Source organism: Physeter macrocephalus, chromosome 18, assembly GCF_002837175.3.
Source record: "Physeter macrocephalus isolate SW-GA chromosome 18, ASM283717v5, whole genome shotgun sequence".
Lineage (NCBI taxonomy): Eukaryota > Metazoa > Chordata > Mammalia > Artiodactyla > Physeteridae > Physeter > Physeter macrocephalus.
The window spans coordinates 72783211-72803950 of record NC_041231.1 but is presented as its reverse complement, the minus strand read 5'-3'; the positions used below and the strand labels follow the sequence as shown (position 1 = coordinate 72803950).

Genomic DNA, 20740 nt, shown 5'->3' with positions numbered 1-20740 from the left:
GATGAGGGAGGAATTACTGCTTCTTGGGATAAGTCAGTACTCATGGGAGACTACATAAAGCATGTATCCTTTGAGCTGGGCTTTATAGGAAAAGTAAGGGAGTAAGGGGAGAAAGTTAATGCCCAGGAGCAGAAACCACATGAGGAGGGCACAGACACCAGAAGTACGTTGAGGAATGGCCCATGAGTCAAACATAGGGCATATGATAGAAGTAGCTAGTGATGGAGCCAGAAAAATGAGTGCAGACACACTGAAGAAGTGGAGCAGCAGTCCAGTAATCCAGAGCAGCATTAACCCCACAGTAATTAATCTTTGCTCTTGAAGTATGTGTTTTTATTTATGCATGACTATAGGTGTTTATTATGATTTAGACTATAATCTGATTCCCACCCTTAGCTATATGTTAGAATCTCTGCCTCATTCTAATTAAATTAGAATCTCCAAGGGTGGCATCCATATATTTTTTAAGCTCCCCAGGTGATTCTGATGGGCAGCCAGGATTGAGAGCCATCAGTTCAGACCCCCTCAACATTTGAACAGGTAACAAGAAGACCTTGTCTCATTAAAACTGGTAAAGGGATACCCTTAGTCAGAGACCATTCCACCCGTAGGTTGGTAGGGAGCAGAAACCTCTACCTCTCTACTCAGGCTCTTTCCCCTACAGCCTGTCTTTAAACGTGCTCAAATAACTTCCACTTACTAATGAATAAAACGGATCCTTCTCTTGACTCTACAGTCTCCCTCTAGCCATCATTCTGTTGTTCTTCTCTTCATAGCTAAGCCCTGTGCTTCCATTTTTATTTGTGCTCCAGCCAAGTGCAGTCAAGACTCAGTCCACTGCCCTGCCCACAATTCTCCCAGGCTTCTGGGGTGTTGCTTTCCTACACTTTGCACATGCTACTCTTCTCCCTGGATTTTTCTTCTACGCACATTTTTTCCTGGCATCACCCACTCATGCTTCAGTACTCGCAGTCACATCTGGGAAGCCTTCTCAAATCTTCCCAGTCTGGATTGGATGACATTCCTTTGTGCTACTCTGCTATTTTGTGTAGTATTTGTAAAATAATATTTATTAATATATATTGTAATTATCGATCTGCATTAAAACAGTGGGTCTTTTAAGAATTAACTGATTCATATTTATTTCTAGTGCCTAACATATCTAGTGCCTAACAGTATTCAGTATACAGTAGTTCCTCAATAAAAACATTGCTAAATTAATGATGTCAAATATAGTCATTTAATATTTTTGAGTACCTACTATTCGCTAGCTACCAATTACTGAGCCCTTAGAATGTGCCTGGTCACGTACTGACCAACCACTTAATACATGTATCATTTAACCCCCCCAAAGTTAGGTACTGTTACTTTCCCTTTTATGGATAAGGAAACCGAGGCTTTGAGAAGTTGTTTCAAAACTGAATTGCGATTTCCAATGTCTTTCTTAAATTGGTATTTCCCACTTAATCTGAACTGAGGGACTTCTTTAATGTAGGCTGTAAATTTTCTAAAGCATAATATATAATCATCCAATTATATTTATTTTGTAAATTGGCAGTATTACCAGTTGTCTCTGGTGTTTGACAAAGGACTTTTTTTTTAAAGATGGCATCCTGTGTGGCTTAACTAGTAATTTTTTTTTCTTTTTGTCTAACATTTATACTTTTGCTAGCCCTTCAGTGAAAATAGAGGAGCAACAATTCATTCTGTTTGGGAATTAAGAGAGACCAAATGATTAAAATCAATAGACAGTGCCACAGCCTCCAATTCCCGATCCTCTCTCCCCACCAAAGAACCTCTGGAGCCAATAGTTTGAATGCCCTCCGTCATAAATAGAAAAATCGGCTAGTTCAACTTTCCCCCTCCTTTCCTCTTTCCTCCTCCCTGCTAATGAGCAGTGAAATGGCCTAATGACTGGGACCAGAGGGAGGGGAGAGCAGAGAAGAAAGCCTGAGTAATCCATACACTGAATTATCAGCCTCTGTGTAATTGAGTTTTCTTTGGCTTCCTTCTTTTTGGAGTTCAGCATTTTCAAGTTACTGAGGGATGCACTGTTTCTCCAGGCACTGAGATGAGCCATGTTTTCAGTTTCTGCCATGATCATTTTGATCCACCTGTGTGGGCTAGAAGGCTTGTGCTTCTGATGGGACTCCAGAAAGGAAGCTGGGAGGACTCTGAATGACACGGTTCCCTTTTCCACTGAGAGTCAAACACAGAATGGCCTTTTCATGCCCTTGTCTGTTTGACTGTGTGTGATAGAGGCTGGAGAGCATTTGTGTGGCAGGAGCGGCCCTGGAAGATAAGGAAGGTGCTGAGCAGAATGTGAATGCAGCCCAGTTTCACATGAGTCCCGGAAGGGGAAATAGCTGTTGGTGGTGAAGGGTGAACATCTATACTGGTTTGCCTGAGACTGAGTGGCTTCCTGGGCTCTGAGACTTTCAGTACTAAAACCAACACAGTCCTGGGCCAACATAGATGGTTGGTCATCCTGTGTGCCTAACTTAACTTTCCTTAGCTTAACAAAAAGTTCACAATCAGTTGGAAATTACTTCCTATTATCTTTAAATCCTGACTCACTGAATGAAAACAAACCAAAAACTTGAGAATTTTCTTGGACTCCCTGGAGTAAGCAGTAAAATTGAATGGACCCTTTTTGAAAGCTTTCTTCTTATTCCACCTGCACCTTGCACTCCAGTTGTCTGATTTAGAATCCTTGGCCGCCCTGCTCCCCACCCCTGGGAGGTATTTCTTTGTTCTTCCTTCCCCTCTCTTTTTGCTTCTGCTGCAGTAACTCCAAGGATTAAAGAGGAGGTACAGTATATACTTTCTCTTACTTTGACACTTGCTTCCCATGGCTCTGCTTAGATGCAGCTGGCTGGGCTGGGGCATTAGGGAAGCCTCCAGGCGACCCACAGCTGAATCCATCAGGTCCCCTGCAGCAGCTGTTATCTGAACCATCTGGGTCGTGTGACAGCAGCAGAGGAAGGGTGCAGCACGAATGTGCAGGAAGAACACCAGACAAGCCTGTCTCTGCTGCAGAGAGTCTAAATCACCCCATCTGCATGTGGAGCATGGTGATTGTTCTGGAGAGAGTGGGAAGGGGAGGAGATGGTGTTTTTCCACAGTTATTAAGGTAAACAGAGCAACCAATGCTGTCTGTGCAGTTGTTTCAGTGTGAGGTTGAGCTGAATTATTTTATTTTTACTTAGTGGGAATTAACACCCTCCCCCTTTCTTTCAGAGACAGGGAGACTGTGGCTAACAAAATCACTCAGTGATTTGAATCTTTCTGCAGAATGGTGATAATTTATGGGACTGTCTGGGCATATCCCTATTTGGACATTTAATTAGTGAAAAACAAGTCCAAAAGATAAAATAGCTAAATAATCTGAGACAACTATATGACGATGTGGTAGAAGGAATGGGACAAGGAAGGGGATGGAAGAGCAGCAACAAGGGGACAATGTTATTTCAAGACTATAAAGAAAAAAGAGTTGTAGCCCTCAGGCTGAAGACAGGGAAGGAGATGAAGAAGAATGGTTATTATCCCCTGTATTATTGTCCTAAGTACCAGACAAATTTAGAGGTGTCCCCTTGTGGCCACAGCAGCTTGGAAGATCCAAGGTCTCAGACTCAGTAAGTCTGGCAAAGATCCTTGATTGAACCTTTATCCTTATAGAAATAATCACAGGCATGGGCATACTTTTGTGAAAAATAGTTAAGCTTTCAGGTAATGATGGTAGAATGAACACACATTGATTCTCACATGCTTCAGAACAAGATCCTACTAAAATGACAGTAAAGGAATTTTTAAGATGTTAATCTATAAGGATAAAGAAAATGGGAAGAGGAGATTAAAAATATGCAGATGAACAATTGGTAAATGATTTAACAGGCTCAGGAAAACTGAATCCTAAGCTACTAAATCCTCGAAGACTTAGGAGTTAGGGGCACCAGGCACCTTTGAAGCTGTGATGAAGGAGATAGGTAGGAAGGGGCTAAAATGAGAAGACTGGTTAACTATGTACTTATGAAACAATTAAGAGCTCTAGCTTCTCTTCCCCACTTCACAGAACTTTGACTGCTTCTTCCCCACTCTGATAGAAAACTGGAAATGTATTCTTTTTTTCCAGATCTATTAAGATATAATTGACATATAACATTGTTTAAGCTAAACATGATGATATATAACATGATGATTTTTTTAACTTTTTAATTTATATTAGAGTGTAGTTGATTAACAATGTTGTGTTAGCTTCAGGTGTGCAGCTAAGTGATTTAGTTATACATATACATGTATTATTTTTTTTTTCAAATTCTTTTCCCATTTAGGTTATAACCTAAAGATTTGATACACATATATTGTGAAATGATCACCACAGTAGGTTTATTTAACATTTCTGTCACCTCACAGAAGTACCTTTTCCTAATGGGGAGAACATTTAAGATCTACCCTCTTAGCAACTTTCAAATATATATTTCAAATATATAATGCAGTTTGGTTAACTGTAGTCTCCATGCTGTACATTAGGTCCCCAGAACTTATAACTGGAAATTTGTACCAACAGACCAATATCTCCCCATTTCACTCACTTCCCAGCCCCTGGCAACTACCATTCTACTCTGTTTTATGAGTTAGGCTTTTTTAGATTCCACATATAAAAGAGATCATACAGTATTTGTCTTTCTCTATCTGACTTTGGAAATTTATTCTTTGATGAAGATAAAACAGAGGTAAAACAGGTCTCTAAAGTGGGAAACCATGCATAGGTTAGAAAGGTCGTACTATAGGAAGATTGGGTGGTCTGATGCTTAGACCCTACCTTTCAGTAATACCTCCCCTGCCACACATTCAGACGAATACCCCTACCCTGTTTCACCACTCTGAAACTCTGGTAAGTCAAGCCCATATTTCCCATGTAGAGGATTAGAAACATCTTTCTAGATAATTCAATCAGTCTAAGAGGGAAGAGCTAAAGAATCTGAAAGTGAGATTTTCCTGACAGTTGACCCATTCAGGCAACTATATTCTCAGAATTTCCTTTTGAGGAAAATGTCTAGGTTCCTTCCTGACAACCTTCTTGACAACCAGACATTTGAGGAAACTAATATGAAACATAAAGACTAAAACAAACAGGAAAAAACAAACTATACAGGGAGATGAAAACTTTAAAAAAAATTATTGCTATCTTCAGAGAGGTTAAATATGGCAATCTTAGACCAAGAAGGAAAAGCCATAAAAAAGGAACATTTAGGGGCTTCCCTGGTGGCGCAGTGGTTGCGCGTCCGCCTGCCGATGCAGGGGAACCGGGTTCACGCCCCGGTCCGGGAGGATCCCACATGCCGCGGAGCAGCTGGGCCCGTGAGCCATGGCCGCTGAGCCTGCGCGTCCGGAGCCTGTGCTCCGCAACAGGAGAGGCCACAACAGAGGGAGGCCCGCATACCACAAAAAAAAAAAAAAAAAAAGGAACATTTGGAGAATGAGAAATACAGTTGGAAATTTAAAATATTAAAGCAGAAATGGAAAACTCGGTAGAGAGCACAGATGATAAAGTTGAGGAACTCTCCCACAGAGTGGAACAAAATCACAAAAAAATGACAGATAGAGGAAATATGAAAATACAGGTAAAGATAAGGAGGTCCAATATTCAAAACTAGGAGTTTCATAAAGAGAGGTTAACAAAATCCAAGGGAAGAAGTCAATAACAATAATTCAAGAACATTTACCAAAACTGAATTATCAATACGTGGATTTCCAGATTGCAAAGGCCTCTGAGTGCCCAACACAGTAGAAGAAAATAGACCCATACTAAGGCATCATGAAATTTCATAATACTAGGGAAGCAGAGAAAAATCTGCGTGTTTCCAGAACAGGACTTGTTTTTAAAATTAAAAAAATAAAAGAGCGAAAAAGGAAGAGAGAAATCAAGTCAGGTATCATAATGATTTCTCAATAGCAAAACTAGAAACTTGACAGGCAGTAGAATAAGACCTTCAAAATTCTGAAAGAAAACTACTTCCAACCAAAAATCAAGACTCTTTCCCTTAGTAGGGAAGAAAAACTGTGCAGGAAAGGAAAGTACTCCATATATTAGTTGTGAATAATATCTACATAATCATGATGTAAACACTGAGTATTGATTCAACCAAAGTTACAATACAGTCTAAATGGGGGGATAGGAAAAGGGTACATATGGAGAAGAGAGCTAAAAAGTTGTCTTCCATAGTAGTGGATTGGTAGGTAAGGCCTAAAGCTGGAAAATCAAGAAGTAGCATTAAATGCATGATAATTATAGATGTGAGATAAATCCTGAAATAATCCATTAAAACAGGTAAGAACAGTTGCCTCTGGGGAGAGAAGGAGGGGAGAGAAGGAAATGGAGCATGGGGGGAGTATTTTTCATAATAAATCTTATAGGCTATTTGACTTTTTAAACTATGTATGTGTAAAAGTTTCTTTGTAAAAGAAGAGAGAGAAATAGTTAAGCCAGTTTTGTTTTATTTTAATGAGGATTCCAAATACCACAGCAGTAGCAGTGACTACTAGTAATATAATAGAATCTTCTTGTTTATTAAAAAATAAATCCTCTCTTACAAACTATACATTTTAGTTTATGTGCATTTCTCTCATAAGTTTTTCTTTCCTTGAATTTCTCAGACAAGTGTAAGGACTGACATTTTCTTTCTGATCACTGACTTAGCACTAATGCTATACCAGTAAAGTCTAGGTCATGAATGGTTGAACTCTTAAGAAGCTTTGGGGAAGGAAAACAAAAATCCTTGCCAAACTACTCCACCTCCCAACCTGCTTGCTAATCCAGTAGCAGTATGGTTTGGGACAGGCTTCAAAACTTCCACAGTACATAGGACTCCTAACACAAAAGGCATGAGTATGGGGAAATGTCTTCTAAAATGATTGGGCAGACTGTTAGGTTTGAAGCTGTCTCATGTCTGCTCAGCCCCTACTATAAGCTGCAGACTCTGTAGGTCACCAAATAGTGCCACTCAGAACATCTTGCTATTTTCTTTTCTCTTTTGCTTGTATTAAAGTTCTAACACATTGACAGATTTTAGGAGCAAAATCTCTTATACCAGTAATGCTGAAATTAGTAATCCTTCATGCTGTTTGGAAGCTGGAGTGTACAGGCTTCTACAGCGAAATCAGTCATGCACTTCCGGCTTTAACAAACCCGAAGATAGAACATAGCCACACCAGTTTTGGCCCGGAGATAGAACATAGCCACACCAGTTTTGGCGCCCAAGACAAAAATACTTCTGTTTCCTATTATCATTTGCATTCCCTGTGCTGTTGGTGTGAGTGTTCTTCTCAAGTTTTCTGTAGTATTATTTTTGTTTACTTTGACTACTCTGCCTCTGGTTGGTAGCTTTGTACCTAGTTATGCTGATACTTGAATTATGTGCTAAGTAAATCTCTGGATCTTTTTTTTTTTCTCCCTGATCAATTCTCTAGGTAAAGGTCGAAAACTTAGCAAAGGGCAAAGGAGGGTCCCTGAAATTTTTTGTGAGCATAGAAGTCTGGGGATAGTAGGTGGCAAGTGTGTAGCTTTTCTGGGTTGAACTTGTTTTCTCCAAATATATTTCAGTTAGTTCTCTGTTAGAAGCTGTTACTGCCTGGAACACAGGTTTCTTTACATAGCTCATAAGGAATACAGAGGCTTTGAGGGACCTGTGTTCTGTTGAGCTTTGAAATCTCCAGCCTGATTATGAGTGTGTAGGGTATGAGTTTTCCATGAAAGGAAATAATGCATGCAAGGGCTAGCACATGGGATGTGTTCAGAAGCTGGTAGCTTTTATTTTAATTCCAGTGCTAGTTTCACAGAGGTCCGGAACGAAATTCATGGTTTCCTTGCTCCCTATGCTCTCTTTATTACTCTCTTGACTTGTCTCTCAGTTCTCACTTCTGTTATTCTAACCATCTTACGCAATTCCTGTCTTCTTGTTTCTCAGTGTGTCAAATGTTAACATTCTTAGAAGGATTCTTAGATTTTTGTTCAGGGAGAGGCAGATTCTTTCTCCTTCTGTTTGCCTCTCTTCCTTCTGTATTTAATCTTCCACCCTAAAAGGAAAAAAAAAAGGACAGGCTCCTCCAGCCCTTAAAATTTTAAGTTATAGTAAGTGGCATATCTCTACCATAGTCTTAGGTTTAAAAAAAAAAAAAGAGGAACTTCCCTTACCCATCATGATCCTAAAGCAGGCTGGCTACAGGTCATAGTCACCAAATGAGTTCTTACAGATTCATAGGGAAACTAACAAATTTAATTTTCTTCTACTTTTTCTCTAGTGCACAATTCCATTAGACTCATTTGTCTACATTCGTGGAAATGCACAGCCTACTGGATAAACTGAAAAAGATAATGCAGCCATTTTAAAGATAAAACTGGTGAAATTCTCTCTCCCACTCCCAGCATCTTGGGCTAGGGAAAAGTTAATGAAAAAATGCAAATATTGAACTTTTGGTAATTTAGTTCTATTTCTTAAAATATACTTTGTGTTGGTTTCAGATGTTTTATTGAGTAATAAAATTGGTTAACAGTATTCCCACATGGGGATTTGTTCACAATAGCACATAACAGACAGAAGAAGGGATTGGTTTATACATATTCATGATCTTTTCCTCCCCTCCCCCTCCCTCCTCTGGCTCCTCCCTTTGTCTCTCTTCTTTCTTTCTCCTTTCTTCGCTCCCTCCCTCCCTCTCTCCCCTGTTCATTTTTCATTTTATATCTTTCACTTGCCATTTTCTCTTTCTATAATCCCTTGAAAATTACAGTCCGAAAAAAAGCAGAGATAAAAAGAAAACGAAACCATGAAATAAATAAAATAAGACATTTCTTCCCACGAAATTCAAATCAGTTCCTCTTTCCAGACCCTAACAAACCTACTTAATTAGATTTTTGCCTATATCCTGCTAAATATGTATAATAGATATACTGTGTCTATATCGCAGACTCATTTACGGTATATCCATATTCTCAATCAGAGCTAGTCATGCCTTCCCATTTGACTCTTCTTTTATTCCTGCAGGGAGAGGTTTTATAACTGTTTATCCTTCCAGTTTAGCAAGTTTGTCTATAAAGTTCTATGCTAAATAGATCACCTACCAACCAGTGGCTAATTATTTGATTTTTTTTTTTATTTGTTGTCTGTCTCCTGACCTGAAATGTAAATTCCATGAGGAATAGATTTTATCTGTAGTGTTCAATCCCATATCCCAGCACCCAGCAGGAGTAGCTGAGACATGGTAAATACTCAGTTAATATTTGTTGGGTAAGACTGTGATCATCTGGGGGTGGGGGGGCGGGGCAGGAAAGGGATTCTTTCTGTTTTAGCTATGTTTTGTTTTGTTCGCAGGGAGGACTTTTAAAGTTCATGCTGCTAAATTTGGTGTTTTAAGGTTACGCTACCATTTGTGAATAGGTCAGAGGCTCTTATGTCTTTCTCCTTACCACTACTACCAACGTGGAACCTGAGACTGAGAGAAATTAAGGAACTTGCCCCCAATTTTATACCTAATGCATTGTGAAGCTCTGACTAGAACCTAGGTCACTCAGCTCAGTCCTGTCAAAAATCATACAGTTTGATGGGTTTTAGTCTTACCTTCTAAACTGCACTATAAACTTCTCCAGATGAAGGCTTATGTCCTTTCTGGTCCATTCCTCACAGTGCTTAGCAGAATTTCTTGTACCTAGTAAGTGTTTATTAAATCTTGATTAATAGCACATTTACTCAGTACACCTACAAGGCTATTGACTGGTAAATGTGCAAGCAGAAAATAGAAATGAATTAAATAAATTTACAGGTTATATCATTTTCATATGATTTATGTAAATAAATACTATAATAAGTTCTTTTGTGATATTAATTTCAAATATGTTTTCATAGATTGAAGGCATATTATTATGGCAGGTTTTAGGTTCTGCATATTCGGGGGTGGGGAAAAAAAAGCCTATTGTTAAAAATGCACATTTCCCTCAAATAAAAAGCAACACTTAAATATTTATCTCTAATGTTGGAATGACTTTCTATTTTGGGTAGCACTGGGTTATGCTGTGTTAGTAATTATTTACCGATCTCATCCCTTCTGCATACTTGATTCTGTATAGCATCAATTTTCTCTGAAAAACAAGATGACTTCTTGTTTTGTTTGCCCTTCAGGTTGAATAGTGGAGTTGCTGGAACATGATTGCTCCCTCTGCAGGGGTAATGGTCAGACAGCATTAGGGCTGCTCTCTGAGACAGTAGCCTCTGCTTAGGCTAACTCTGGCAGAGTGTTTAACCTTTCAATAATTCTTCCTCTCCCAAATAAGCAAATGCTGCTGGGGCCCCTTGCTGAAGTCAGTAGAAGAGAATCTATAGCTCCACAGATCAGCCGGAGGGAAGGTTTTCTAAGAGTAACAAATCTGTTCTGTCGCAACATGCTTTTTCTAGAAACTTTTTGTCATTCTGGTAGTAAACTGTTTTCCACTTGCTGCCTTAGCAACAAGACCTGAAGTCACTTCACCCTCTGGTCTGTAGTTTGATTATAAGAGCATTAACTTGGTACCTAGAACTAGAAGAAAATATCATACTGGGGAAACCCACATACATTTCCAGCTTTTTCGGCTAGAGAATTATTTATGTACATTCTTCATATCTCCTTGAAAGGAAAGGTCAAATAGGAAATCGTGGAAATGGTGAATTCAAATCCCACATGGTCCTAAGTCCCTAGTAAATGCTGTAGCTAAAGTTCTTGTCAGGTAACTGCCTCTGGCCACAGCAAAAAACAGTTTTTCTCTGCAGAGTTCTCCATGGAGACCTCAGAGGAAGAGCCAAAATGTTAAGGATCCCTTCTTGTGCTGTTAAGGATCCCAGTCTTAGGCTAACCCTGGTTTTCTCAAGCATCTTTGTTTAACCCAAGAATGTAAAGTTCAATTTGAGAATAAAACTTTGTTTACCAAAGAATAAAATTCTGATGGATTTTGGCTTTAGTTGATCCCTTGAGAGCTCATTTAAAATTTTTTTGCTGAATTCAATTTTATCTTGTAGAACCTGCTCAGTACAGTGTTAGATGATCTTATAACTAGAGGCAAAGGTTAAGGATCAACTGTAACCACAAGTAGGCTAAAGACTAAAGAATACCAAGACTAGAGGGTTCCAAGGGGTTTAAAGTGAGGGTGTACAAGATGCTGTTTTTCTATATTCAGTTTGTTAAAGATGTATTGTATGTGACTTAGAAATGAAATATGGTAGCATCCTGACAATAAATGATGGAAAGGTAGGTTAAGAATAGGAATTTGTAGTACCTTCCCAGGACAGGCAGGGAATACAATGAAATCTCCAAGGCAGAAATTTTCTAGGTCACAGTATTATGATGTTTCTTTGTAAGAAGTGCTATTTTTCTTAATAAATTAAAACTCCAAACTTCCAGAGTTAGCACAAAAAAGAAACTCTTCTGTGGGCATGAGTAGCTGGACCAAATATGGACAAAAGATTCTTCCCTTGTTTCCTTATTCAGAGCTGAGTCAGGTCAAGAACATTTAAAATAGACTTTTCTAAAGACTAGGGGCTTAAAGCAGGAAATAACATAGCGCCAGGTAATCTGCGTTCGGAATGTAGCTTCTTTCTACATATACTGTGGGACCCTAAGGGTAAGGACTAGCCCCTGCCCGTGCTCTTGAAGTTCATCCTTGGGCCTGCCTCTTCATGGATGCGGATGCACCACTTTAACAACCACAGTTAGGAATGCTCTCCCAGACAACCAGCAGTCTTGAAGTCCAAAAGAAATGCCGCCTCCAACGACCTACTCTTTACATTTCTATTTAATGATACTCTACTCTGCCAAGCACTGCATTAGACACTTTAAATACTTATCTTGTTTAAATATCATATAAGGCTTATGTACTGACATTTTATAGAGAAGGAAATTGGGGTTCAGAAAGGTTTAAAACATTTTTTTCCCCGAAGTAACACAGCTAATTAAGTGATGGGGCTGGGCTACACACCTGGTCCTGTTAGACTCTAAAGCAAGTACTTCAAAACTCTATAGTGCCTTTCAATTTCAGAGTGCTATCCTTGAAGGTTTCTTTGTCAGTGACTAGAAGACAGCTAACACAGGGAAGGGAGGAGAATATTGGAAACAGACTGTTTCACCAGGGGTCATGTGAACAGCATTCATCCTCATCAGAAATGGCCAATCTGGGGCTTCCCTGGTAGTGCAGTGGTTAAGAATCCATCTGCCAATGCAGGGGACACGGGTTCGAGCCCTGGTCTGGGAAGATCCCACATGCCGCGGAGCAACTAAGCCCGTGCACCACAACTACTGAGCCTGCGCTCTAGAGCCCACGAACCACAACTACTGAAGCCCGTGCACCTAGAGCCCACGCACTGCAACAAGAGAAGCCACCGCAATGAGAAGTCTGCACACCTCAATGAAGGGTAGCCCCCGCTCACTGCAATTAGAAAAAGACCGCGCTCAGCAACGAAGACCCAACGCGGCCAAAAATAAATAAATAAAATAAATAAAAATTGTTTAAAGACACTAAATTAAAAAAAAAAAGAAATGGCCAATCTGTTGCATATCTGCCTTTCTCAGCACTGTTTAAGTTTTAATTATCTTCCAACTGTCTGAGCTGCTGTTGAGGACCTCAGAGAGAACAAAGGATAGCTGTCATATTTTTCAGCAGCGCCCCTCTCTGCACACTGATGAAGTCACTAGCTGCCGCTGCCCTTATTATCAGGTTAAATCAGAGTCTGAGTGTGCATTGGAGAGATGATGTTGAAAGAAAAAAAAGCTTAAGTTTTACCTCTTATTCAGAATCTTTTGTGACAGAGAAATGTGGCATCTGCTTCTCCTGTTTAGGTGTTATGACCCAGAAGCAAGTTTTGTTTTGTTTTTCAAAGAAAAAAAAGGAAAGAGAGAGAGGACTCCCTCGCATCACCAGCCCTTGGATTTTTCAGTAGCTTGGATAGTGATAACTTCTGCCTCCAGGATGTTCCCTTGTGAGCCGCATTAGGGAAATCTGCTTACGATCAAAGATGGTACCTTGATGGTGCTGCCTCCTTCTTCCTCTAGACGTTGCTCATGGATCAGGGCATGCCTTCCCCTGAGCTGGACAGGGCCCCTGTGTTCTTAATGGAGAGCTCCAGGCTGCCCTACCAGTCACTGAAGTTCGGGGATTAGTTAAAGCCTGTTTGCTATTTCTAGTCAAGATCTTCAGTAAAGGATAGAGTCCTATGCTAAACAATTCCTTGCTGGAGAAAAGGAGCATGGCTTCTTTCTTGTGACTTTGTTACCATTTTTTAATGTGTATTTGAGTAAGGACTTTATGCCATTTTTGTAAATTAGGCTATAATTTTATGTAGACTTAGAAAGTATTGTAGAACTAGAATAATTAAACTTGTTGTGAGCATTACATATAACAGGCTAATCAGGAAGTGTGATGTACAGTGGTGAATTGCTAATTTGACCTCAGGATTATGCAGCAGAGATAACATTATCTTCATTTATATAGAACTTTTTATCTGGAGGCATCTCTCAATGCTTTTGCAATCATACATATTATCTTGTTAGTTATCACAAACACTATCATTAAGGCTGTAAAATGTATTCCAGTACAATTTTTTATTTTCAGTTTCTGTAACTGGGGGACAAGGGAGGGGAAGGTTCTATATTTTCTCGTACTCCTGATATTTGCACCAGGGTAAAATTTGGGAAATGACTGTTATCTAAACTAGGAGAGCCTGGTTCCATATAATGTTTTGAAAAGAAAGGGGTGGGGGGGGGACATTACTGCATCCCCTTAGGTCATCCTGAACTATTTAACCTTAAGAACTGCCAGTGGGGAAAGGCCCTATTAGTCCCTTCCTGGCTCCTCTGCCTTGCACAGTATTAGGAGAGCTTTCTCTCCTTTGAGAGATTTGACCTAGGGAACAGGAAAATGATCTGATCAAATTCCACCAAACCACATTCCCTCCAAGATTGCAGACAGCAGCACTCAGACTATCACGACTATGTGTGGTTGAAAGTGCTATGCTTGTTGAGTTCCTGTGGGTTTAAGGAAATGGGCAAAATTAGATTCAGGCCAAGGTGCCAGGCTTAACACACCCCTTCCGCTCCAGAAAGCCCAGAGAGATTGTTACTGCCTACAGTAAAGAACCACACAGTCCATTCTACCCAGATCATTTAGAACTTATTTTAAATGAACCCCACCCACCCACCGAAACCCAGTAAAATCAGCACCTTCTGTCTGCCTTGAGGGCTTGAGAGAACAGATCAGGGCCAACCTCCTGCTTACCCAGAGGGCTCTGGTGAGCACCGCAGTTGCCCTGACTCTCCACACAGGAAGAGCGGTGTCTCCCTGCAGTGGATATGGAAACACTGAGCAGCCAGTCCAGGAGAAAGCATTACTATCGGTTATGAAGATGAGCGATCAGCTCATGTCAAGGACCAGGTGGCTAAATGAGGTGCACAGGGAATGCGGTGAGATTCAGGTTTGAAGAAACAGGAGGGAAAATAGCCCATGATACAAAACCCCCAAATATAGCCTCTTTTATGTGAATTTTTACAATTAGCATTTACATTATACAGTTAACTTGGAGTGACGAGAAATGTAAGGAAATTACCGAATTAGTGAACAGCGATTAACTCAGACGTAAAATTGTATCATCTAAATGGAAGGTTGTTTTACATAGCGGAGGGAAGATATTATTAAAACCTTGCCCAGTCTGTCATCTCCTAATTGAAATCTGTTCGTTTAGTATGCCCCATCCTTCAGAGCACATAGTTCATAATTTGAGAGAGCGTTATCAGTTAATCTAGTTATTTTTTTTTTCTTATTCTTCTTTTGAATTCCAGTAAGACTGTGTGGCACATTACATTCCCTCTGGAATTGTGTGTCACTCAGAAGAGTAAGTTTGTCTGTTCATTAACCTGTGAACTGTCAGGTCCCTTTGAAGAGTGAAAGGAGCAAGTTGCTCCAAGGTTAATGCTTGTTTGTCAGAGAGGGTGATCAGGCCGAGAGGCTCGAGACTTGCCCTGTGAAACTGCACTGTATGCAGATGCAAGATCCGTGTGGCCAGGAGGGAGGCTGCAGAGCAGGCTGGGTCACCTCTGCTGATCACTTCCTCTGGTCAGGAGAAGGCTTCCTAGCAGTCAGGTGGAGGGCTGGCGTAAGTATATAGGGTTAACTTCCTAACAAGGATTCAGGAGCAATATTAAAATACAAGAAGCTGTGAGTGGTTTTCAGTAGTTTCCGTGGATTTTTACTTTCAACAAGAAAGCAGTATTGATTTCATGCATTTCATCCAATGGATGAAAGCTTTCATTGAGTTGGAAAGCATTTGACTTTGTGTGTGTTTGTGCACCTGTGCACAGGCACATTCCTAACCACAAAGCAAGGATAGAAGCTGTTTGTTATTCTCCAGTGTAAATGTCTCCTGGATATACAATTGTACTGATGTTCAGGGGTTGAGCTGAACAATCCCTGGTTTGATTTTCTAGGTAAACCAAATCTAAGTTCTACTTCATTCTCTGGAAAGTGGTACCTCCTTAATTTTGCTGTAATTCTTCCAGACTCAGTTGGAGCTAGCCCTAAGGAGCAGGTACAGGGTCTGAAGCCAATTCAGAGTCTCCTTTAGTCCATGCTCTGGTACACTGTATGTTTACATAGTGTATCTTATTCTGTTATCTTTGGATTCATTACGATGGAAGCTCATTTTCTTCAACAGATTTTCTTTTCTTTTTACCCCCAGGTATATTCGAATAGTTGGGACTCACAATACAGTGAATAAGATTTTTCACATTGTGGCTTTTGAATGTATGTTTACAAACAAAACCTTCACTCTGGAGAAGGGGCTATTAGGTAAGTGTTACAATTATATTTTTGTGTATACACTTAGATATTTTATCTTCAAATATTTTGTTATTCCATTAACTCATCTTAATTCACCTCTTAATCAGCTTTGACTAAGAACTCTGGTTGATTTGAATGCCTTATGGCTGAGTGACATAGAGAGGGCTTATATTTTTAGAAGTAGTCAAAATAATAATTCCAGTAAACTTAAAAGAATGTAAATATTGTACTAGTAGTTAAGAAGTGAAAATGTTCTAGTGATTCATTCAGATTTGCTATGTGGGGAATGCTTATGATAGGCAAAGCCTCTCAGACCAAAGGCTTTTCTATGTTTAATGGTAGGTAGGATCAGGGAGGAAGTTGCTATATTATTGATCCAATGCTCCTACTTTCCAAGGCTATGCAGGTATTTTGGCCTCTGATTTGATATGAATGGTGTGCTCAGCTGTGAAAATATCTTCTTTTCATGGACACAGCAGTCCATATTTGCCCTACTTTGCCAAATTCACCTCAAGAAAATGCCTGCATATAAATTTAAATAGGACCAGAGTAACTAAATTATTGTAATGAAAATTAAGTTATCTTGTGGGAAATATGGCCTGGCTGATCTTTCGAAAGGGCATTTTAAATTTTGTTTAGTTGTCTATTTGGTTGTTTTGTGTTATGTTTTGTTTTTGCTTTTGTTTTAGGTAATATTTAGTCTGGCTCTGTGTATAGTCCGTCCCAGGTCTTAACATTCCAGATACCATGAGTAGCTTTTCCTGTCTAGACCTCTTTTATCCATGCCCACAGGTTTTTGCTCATTTCCTACCAAGATCATAGTTTAACTAATTAGATCCTTGAATCTGCACCTTTACTGCAGCTTTCTTTGAAAAGGGACTTTGTATGTTCAAGTGGAGGGATAAGATGCCAGTGCCTTGGTGTACCTAAAGTACTTTACCTTTACAAAGGGACTAATGTCTCCTCTCCTCTCCAAGTCCTGTTCATGCTGGGACACAAAACATATTGACTGTGTCCTAAAAACATGGTGAAAACTAGAATGGGAAATATGAGAGTAACTTGCAAATGTTTACTAATTCTTTGAATGGTCAAAAGTCTAAATTTTCATGATGCCGTGTGTTTCCTAAATGTAATCCTTTACTTTAGGGAAATTTGGGAGAGTAGTATTAATAAAGTAGCAGGAGTAGAAATTATCCCAATGTATAGAGAACTTTTAGAGCTCAACTAAAATAAATAATTTGGTTTTAATTTTGCTATGGATGTAATTTTTAGTATTAAATATAAATGTTGATAATCTTCGTGACTTTTAAGTCATTTGAAAGTTAGTGCTGAAGCATTACCTGATATTATCAAGGCTTTTAACTCTGTGGAGGGTCATAGAATTGTGATGATGGGGTGTTTGGGGGAAGCCACTCCTTTTCACCTGCTGCCCAAGTTGTTTTATAGACTAGCCTTTACTGTGTATGTGATGTGTAGTTAGGGGCATCCTTACTGAGAAGGATCTTATTAGAAACCAAACCACCTTCAGTCACAGGATGTGTAGAGTATTTGGCTACTGGCTTCAGCCTGGTGCACTGCATTTTGAGCATGCTGCATAGAAGGCACCACTCCCTTCTTACTGGAGAAAAACAGTTTTGTGGACACTGTAATTATCAAAGAAACAGGTCTATCTGGCATGAAAGGCCATTGCAGGAATGAAACTTGGGATCAGTTGTAGTGAGGGATGCTGTTGTTGGTCTGTATATTTTGTCTAAACTGAGTTAGTCAGCATTATCAGAAGCCATAATAGTCTCAGACATGTCAGGGGATGAAAGAAGATTGCAGAGATGCAAGAAGTGTTTTTGGTGTCTGGTCAAACACTTTTCTTCAAGTCCTCTTCTATGATGCTCACAAGTTTGACCGCAAAGAGCACTGCAGTCATTTGTCTGTCATCGTCCCTCCACCAAATAGGAGCACATAGGCAGATATGTGTGTGTACCTGTCAGCTGATGGCCTCCAGCAGGATCCCCTTTGGCTCTTATTTTACTATCTTACAGCGCAAAGTTGCCCCCATGCTGGGCAGTCAGGGACATGGTTTGAGTTGTGAAGGAGTGTAGGGAGATTTCGTTATTCTTTGTCTGACATGGCAGCTCTGCTGAGTTTACAGGGGTGTTTGAAGTAGTAATGGCCAGCTTTCCATGCTGATGATCTCAGGTGCATTTTAGCTGCACACAGGCCTCAGCCAGCCACTCTACAGGGACCTCCAAGAAAGGAGTGGTCCTCTAGTGGGGCCACAGTGTGTGTCAGCATCACCTGGACTTATTTTTAAATTGTAACTGCCTACTGCTCCCTCTTTCCTATGAAATATGCAGTCCTCCCTTGAGAACCACTGATACAAACTTCAGGTTTTCATGGGGGAAAAAAGTAAAGCTAAAATAATGTCATCATGAATAACTAGTAGGGTATCAAGCTCTACACTTACATTTCAAGATTCAGAATTTCTTTCTTTCATAATTCCTTGGTCTTACTCTCATTAGAGTAGTACTCTCCTAATAGGCCTTAAAATTACTTTTAAAATATTTGTGTTGTTTTTTAAAATCAGATTTTAATGTTATTACTTAAAATGTATAATGATGTCAGGAAAAACATAAATAAAAATAACTGCACTAGCATCATAAGATTTTAGTCTTCTTTTTCGACGAAAGGGTTTCTTTCACATTTTTGTTGACAACATGTCATTCTTCATGCTGCTTCACTTGCACAGACTCCTGGGGAAGCTTTGAAACCCTGTGGTTTCATACATCCATGGGAATGGGCCCCTCCTCAACCCCACTGACCAGATCTGGGCGTCAGACTCTACCCACAGCACTTCTCCCACCTTATCTGCTGCTGCCACCACAGCCCTTTCTCATTTGGTGGCTGCTTCTGGTTGGTGCTGGGATGTATTCTTGCCTGGAAGAGTCTTGCCTCTTTGTTAGAAGGCATTTGTAGGAAACGCTAAACGCTGTCTTACTGCTGATGCATAGAAGGAATGTTAGAATAGATATGACTGCTATTTAAACATTAAACCTCTCAAAAAATGTATTTGCTTTGCCGTGGCACTCCACTTTGTGATATGTATGTAGCATTTGCCAAATCCCTCCACTTTTTTCATAATAATTGCCAAAACTTCCTTTTCATTTAATCTTGTATTTAAGTTCACTTCTTTGAATACCCTATCAGTTATTCAAGGAGAGAGAATAATACCCACCACCCAGCTTAAAGAATTATCAACTCATAGACTACCTGGTTTTATATGTATACTACCTACTTCCTCCCCATCAGATTATTTTGAAGCAAATTCCAGATACTTTATCATCTTATCCATAAATATTCCAATATATATCTCTTTAAGTAATGCCTCCTTTTTGTAGCCATAATCACAATATCATTATAATACCCCAAAATTGAACCGTTATTCCTTTTGAGTATTAAATCAGTGTTCAGATGTTCCTAATCAAATCAAAGTCTGGAGTGAGTTTATATGTTTTCATAGGCTGTTTAAATCGGAATTCAAATAAGGTCCATATTATCAACAAGTAGCTGTTATGACTCTTAAATCTCTTTAAATCTGTAGGTTCCCTTACATATGTCTGTCTCTGTCTTTCTTTGTTTTTTCCCCTCTCTCTAATTATAATTTCTTTGTTGAAGAAACTAACTTTTTGTCCTGCAGAGTTTCTAACAGCCTAGATTTTGGTGATTAGATCCCCATGGTAACATTTAATGTGTTCCTCTGTTGTATTTCTTGTATTTAGTAGTTAGATAGAGGCTTAATCTGATTCAGGATATTTTTGGTTTTGTTTTTTGTTTGTTTTTTTGTAAAATGCTCTATAGATGGTGGTATATGTCTGTCAAGAAGCACAGAATATCTTTGATTGCCTCTCGCTTTTGGATAGTCACATCCATTCATGATTATTTCCTAAATTCATTCTTTCATAATTTGGAATTGCAAAATGGTTATAGTCTAATCCTGTCATTTCTTCTTTGTTTAGTAACTAGAAAGAGAAAAACTTTCCTGAACACTCATTTGGTAATCCTAAAATGCAGTTTGCCCAGGAAAAGTAGGATCAATGTTATAGTCTTTCCTCTTATTTACCACTTTTCAAATTAAAGAGGTGGTTACCTAGCATCCTCCAAAGGTGACCAGTGAAGTGTGATTGTGGGGGTTTTTTGGAGGGAGGAGGGTGGAAAGGAGAGTACATATTATTTTGAATTTATGGGATTAAACAAATTGGACATCTTTTAATCACTTGCGGTTATTTTTATTGATATTCAGATTGTCCCCATCTTTAGCTTCTTCATATTGGCTCTTGAGTCTTTCTGACATAATCTCAGTAGTCCTCAGTAATTCCTTGATTTCTGGCGTGACACGATGTACCAGGTTCATCTTGTCCATTTATTGTCCCTCATCTGGAATCAGCCATTTCTGCAAGAAGCCCTGTTTCCCTCAAGTGGGAAATGACATTTGGAAACCTCAGCCTAAGCACTTCCTATTGGGTTGGTCACTATTGCTAGGCCTTTTCAGTGGACAGAAGTAGGAAATACATGCACATATATTTATTTATTTGTATATCATATATTCAACAGGTAAAATATATCACTAGTGCCTGCTGACACTTCTAATTAAAATTCAGTACACAAAGTTTTTGTTTAACCTTTTGATTTTCCATCTCCTTTTTTCCATACTGAAAATCTTGGTTACTACTGATAAAGCACAATAATGAATTTGCTTTGTCTTCAGCACATGCAAAATAGTCTCAGAATTACATTACTAGTAGTACCTTAAACCATATGATTACTGAAAATAGTTTAAGATTTTTGCAGTTACCTTTAGAGCTCTTAAGGTATATCCCACTAGAGATGTACAGTAAAATT

General features: G+C 39.3%; 1 protein-coding gene across 3 annotated transcripts in view; it reads left to right on the top strand.

Moving 5' to 3' along the window:
* The window catches only part of BTBD9 (BTB domain containing 9), a 402264-nt gene that overhangs the window by 251699 nt on the left and 129825 nt on the right, over positions 1 to 20740 (top strand). For all 3 annotated transcript variants that reach the window (XR_008615800.1, XM_024121675.3, XM_055080067.1), the window contains exon 7: positions 15747 to 15856. Coding sequence is in view for 2 of the 3 variants with exons in the window: in XM_024121675.3 (XP_023977443.1) it covers positions 15747 to 15856 (110 nt within the window). In the remaining variant the exon portion in view is untranslated. The remainder of the gene's footprint in view (positions 1 to 15746; positions 15857 to 20740) is intronic.